Raw genomic sequence first — 4,903 nt, forward strand, 5'->3', positions numbered from 1 at the left:
ATGGCGCTGAGTGACCTCCTTTACCCAGATAACCCCAAGAGAAGGCAAGAATTGATCCATCTGCACCAGGAATTGCTTGACTGCATGTCCACAAATTTCCGTGCAACAAATGAACTGGCTAGAGTGCTGAATGAACACCTGGGCTGTACCATTACCCACATTCGGATGAGAGAGAACAGCACAGTCAAGGAAAACTGTGACATTATCATCCAAGCAATGAGTGAGATTCAGCATCAAGTACAGAAGATTGACAGTGACATGAAGGAAAAGCTAGAGCCCGTGTTGTACCAGAAGCTGTATGACATCAAAGAGCCCGAGTTGGAGAAAATAGCAATAGCCCATAAAGTTTTTTCCATTGTTCTTGGAGAAGCAACTTCAACAGCTGGGATGGTAGCTATCAAACTTCTCAGCTCCAATTTCTTAACGCTCACTGTGAGCAAGCTCATCAGTCTCCTTGCGCAGATTGGAGCGTCTGTTCTTGGGGGAATCAGCATCACCATTCTTGGGCTTGGCATTGAAATGATCCTCCATGCCATCTTGGGAGCTGTGGAAAGGAATCAGCTTCTGGCAGCTGTGAGAAGCTATGAGAAGCACCTGGCTGAGTTCAAGGCAGCCTCGGAAAAGTACCGGCGTGCCATACGTGAAGTGACTTCTTTGGTGAGACAGCAGGTTCAGTGAATGAAGTGAGAGTTCTCTCTTCTGCTGTGAGAGTGGCTGCAGCTACTGTGCTTGCAGAAACCTTTTGGATTCATTATGGTAAATGAACTACTGATGGCTTTTTTTTTCTTATTAGTGGCAACAGAGCAAGAGATGTAACAGATTGGGGAATTGGCACTGAAATATATCAGTAGGGAACTGGCTTATAGGTGCTTCTGGGAGGTAACACTTCAAATACGTTGCACATTTTCTTCAGCTATTTTCTGGAGTGCATTGTAGATAACCTTGAACTGTAACTTGTGACAATACTCCACACTGCTGGAGTAGTAGTGGTGAGAATGTGTGATTTTTCTCCTACTGTGTTTCTCTATCAAAGATGACAACATGGTGGGAGAAAACAATTTCAACAAGCCAGTCCACGTCATCAACAGGATGGCTGTGTCTGCTAAACTCTTAGTGTGGATTAGTGCTAAATCTGGTAGGCTCAGTTCCATGTTTGTTGAACTGCTTACAGGGACTCGCTGAAGCATATTTAACTGCTATTTCCTGTCCCATCCCTGCCTAAGAAGCTAGACAGAGATCTTTAAATAAACTCTAACTCCAGTAGATTAGCAGGTAAGAGAAGCATGGGCCTATAAGCAAACACACAACCTTGCCACACAACTGAAAGAAACCAGCTGTAGTGTTCCAGGCTGTGAATGACCTCTTATTCCCAGCACTGCCCTGCTCCTGACAATCCGCGGGTAACTATTTCAGTGCACCATTGCTGCTTTGTTGATTGAAATGGAATGTTAAACATGTGCAAATGCCTGTAGGATTACAGCCCAAGTAATGCACCAATTGTTTTATTTTCAATCCTCACCAGTGTGGGACTGTCAACAGTGTGCTCAGATTCTGCATTTCACAATATGCTACCAAATGTCCTTATTTTTCAGATTTTAAAAACAAAGCTGGAAGCAGGAACATTATTTACAGTCTCTTGCTCTGATTTGCTGTGGTTTGTTTGCTTTTTTTTTTTGCTTTGGTCTTTGGGAAAAAAAAGTAATAAAGGAATTAATAAAAATGTACCTGAGTATTGTAAAACCTCTTTTTCCTTTACTTGGTTTGTTTGGGGTTTTTTTTTTATGTTCTGTCTGACAAACCACTTTTAAACCAAATAATGAAAAAAGATTAAAATCTTCATTATAGATAAAATTTTTAAGTTATTTTTATAGCCATGATATAGTAGGATTGTGTATAGGTTCCTTTTTTGGTATCAGCTTCCCCCATACTAAAAGCATATCCAAATTTATACATGATTGCTAATATTCAATATTACCAATATTATACATCATATTAATAACTAAATTGTGCCTGTGAAAGTAGAGAGATGGGTGAGATTGCAACAGGGAAGCTCTACATTGGCTTCATAACCCTTCCATTCTGGATTTCAGTTTTTTGTTGTGTTTCCCTCCCTTTCCCCCCACTGTTTCCCACTTTGATCATCTTTTCTGACTCCTCTTTGCTTTTGTGTTCAAAAGCCACTAGATGACAATGCAGCTGCTGGCTTTCAAGCAGCTCTGCCAGCTTTCAGGGAATAAAACCAGGGTTCAGGAGTATGGATGGATGGCAGAGAGTGACAGACTGGGACCAGCACAAGCCATGAATTGGGCAATGTGGGCCAAGAGATGCAATTCAGAGGAGGTAGAAACCACTGCCTTGCCTCACATAAGGCATCATGGTGGATGACGTGGTGACCTGAGGTGTCATTTCTCCAAAATATGGCATCTCCCATCTCCTGACACAAGTGCCACTCAGTTTGGAGGTACTTGTTTACCAGCAAGAGACTGGCAATCAGCAGATCAACGATGTTTGGATGTGGAAAGGCAGGAGTTCCTGGCTTCTGCTGACTTCCTGTATGCAAATATACATTCTACTTTAGGAGAAAAAACACCCCGCCACCACCACATTACATGTCTTTATGAGACTGACAATCACTGCTGAATAAAAATAGCAGAGTCAAATAAAACAAATTGGTTGTACTTTTCAGGCAGTTTGCTGACATTTTCTTGAAAGCAAATTCTAAGTGGTGTCAGGAAGCGGGACACATAATGAGGGACAGAAAGATACACGCTATCTACTCACTTCTTGTTCCTGGTGGACTTAAAGGAAACCTGGCCTGCCCACAACAGGTGTGGCAGATATCCTCATGCCCATGGGATGTTGGAAGAGGTCAAAGATGTTTAAGATGTTAGAGGATGGTGGGCAGCAGCCTGTCCCTCTGCTGGCTGGGCCAGCATCCCCCGTCTCCTAGGAGAGCCGCCCATGACTTCATAGTGGGGTATGGCAACATCCAGCTGCAACAAGATGGTTTTGAAGTAAAAAACCTGCCAATCAGCTTGGGACTTTGCCAAACTCCTTCTTCCAACTCTAGCAATAAGAAAATCAATTGGATTTACTTGCATTGCCAACTGTTACATACTTGAACTGAGTGCAGCATGCATTTAACTGGCTAGAGGCAAGGGAGAGCACCCAGTGGAGCAGGAGCAGGAACAGCTTCGCTCCATTTCTGCTTGGTAACTGAAACTCTGTCCCGCAAAATAAGAGGTAGTTCCTGCTCTCTCTAGCCTTCTGGCCAGTCTTACATTTGTCCTACAAAGATGTCATACCCAGCTTGCTGGTGCTTCTCCTGGACTTCCGGAGCTGTTCTTGAGACTTCCCGGAGCTGCCTCTTGGCGTGACGGAAGTGTCAAGTAAAAAATGTGAGAGGACTATTGTCCTCCAAGTCAGCAGACACCGCTGGGAAAAAGCAGTTAGAGTTGATGCAGTACCACTGACCCCAGTATTGTCGTAACAGAAGACCTCAAGCCTTGTGAGGAGCGGACAATCTTCAAAGCCTCAGCTGTCTCCCCCTCCAGTGACACTGTACATGACAGGGATGTATGTGGCTACAGCATTCCCATCACACCCCCTCAGGCATTCTCCTTCTGCACAGTCTATTCTTCTGGACAAAAGATTAAGAATTAAAACTGTGTAATATGTGTGTTCCAAATAAGAACAGCCCTAAAGAAGAAAAGAAATTGTAAATGAGCCAAACCCAGTCTAAGATGCTTTCAAACCTGCATAGAAACACTGGGTGGTTGCAACCAAGCTGCACTGCAGTGAAGTCTTCTAGCAACAAGAAAAGTATAAAAGAACCAAGGCCAAAGAAGCACAAGGAGGGGATGATTTTGCTGTGTACATGGCTAGCAAGACTGCCCAGGCACTGGGAGCTCCTGGAGCCCCGGCTCTTTGCATGCTTCTAGGCTGGCCACCTTCTACCTTGGACTCTGTGCAGTTTGTGAGTAATGTTGGTGTTAATGCCAGACATAGCTTATAATCTTGCTTTTACCCACTCTGCAATGATCCTTCATAAAGCTCCAAGTTTGACAGCTGAGTCTCCATTATTCGAAGGAGATCAGCAATGTTGTGTTGCATGGCACGTTCACCAGAGGGTCTACAGGGGGGCTACAAATCCTGCTCAGAGATCAGACCACCTCTGCACCCAGGTGCATCTGTGCACAGAAAAATGCCCTTTCTACACCCCCTCTCAGCATGTTCATTCTTTAAACCTGCACCCATGCTTTATTGTTTGCCCCCTCCTTATTCACAGTGGTGTAAACTGGTACCCGAAGAATTCATGTATCTTTATCCTGATCCTTCACATGCCCAGGGATTTTTGCTAGGAGAGGCACTTAGGGCAACAAGGCAGAACAGCTCTTACGCAGTGTTCACCAGCGTAAACTGATCATCATGAAAAGACATTTAACAGAGTAGCTTCTGTGGTCCCTGCCGGGACCAGACCACCTCTACCTGTTCTCTGTACAACCCGATGACCGTCATCCAGGCCCTTTGCTCCAGCAGTCCCTTCAGACAGGCGCTGGCACATGAGCCCAACAGAAGGATGCAACCGCGCTGCCTTCAGGCCAAACCCAACACAAAACGCACGTAACATGTGTCTTTATCCCGCAGAGGCTCCTCGCACACCCTCCAGCTCCGCCTTGTTCCACGACAAGGGGACATTCTGTAGGATCTCCCCAGGAAAGCGTGTGGGAAGCGCGGCCGCAGTGACCACGTCCGCATCCTCTGTCCCCGCATATTATCTAGCACCGGAGGAGCACTTTCCCCCCATACCTCTCCCTAACTGTATCTTGACCGGCTCCCAGAGTCTGGCGGGGCCGGCAGGGAGCGCCTGTCCCCATCCCCATTCCCATTCCCATTCCCATCC

General features: G+C 45.5%; 1 protein-coding gene across 1 annotated transcript; it reads left to right on the plus strand.

Moving 5' to 3' along the window:
• SMCO3 (single-pass membrane protein with coiled-coil domains 3) lies at positions 1–678 on the plus strand. The gene has a single exon (XM_010018922.1). It carries the CDS (start codon positions 1–3, stop codon positions 676–678), a length of 678 nt encoding a protein of 225 aa, XP_010017224.1.
• The last annotated feature ends 4,225 nt before the right edge of the window (positions 679–4,903 follow it).

Source organism: Nestor notabilis, unplaced genomic scaffold (assembly GCF_000696875.1).
Source record: "Nestor notabilis isolate BGI_N333 unplaced genomic scaffold, ASM69687v1 scaffold4167, whole genome shotgun sequence".
Lineage (NCBI taxonomy): Eukaryota > Metazoa > Chordata > Aves > Psittaciformes > Psittacidae > Nestor > Nestor notabilis.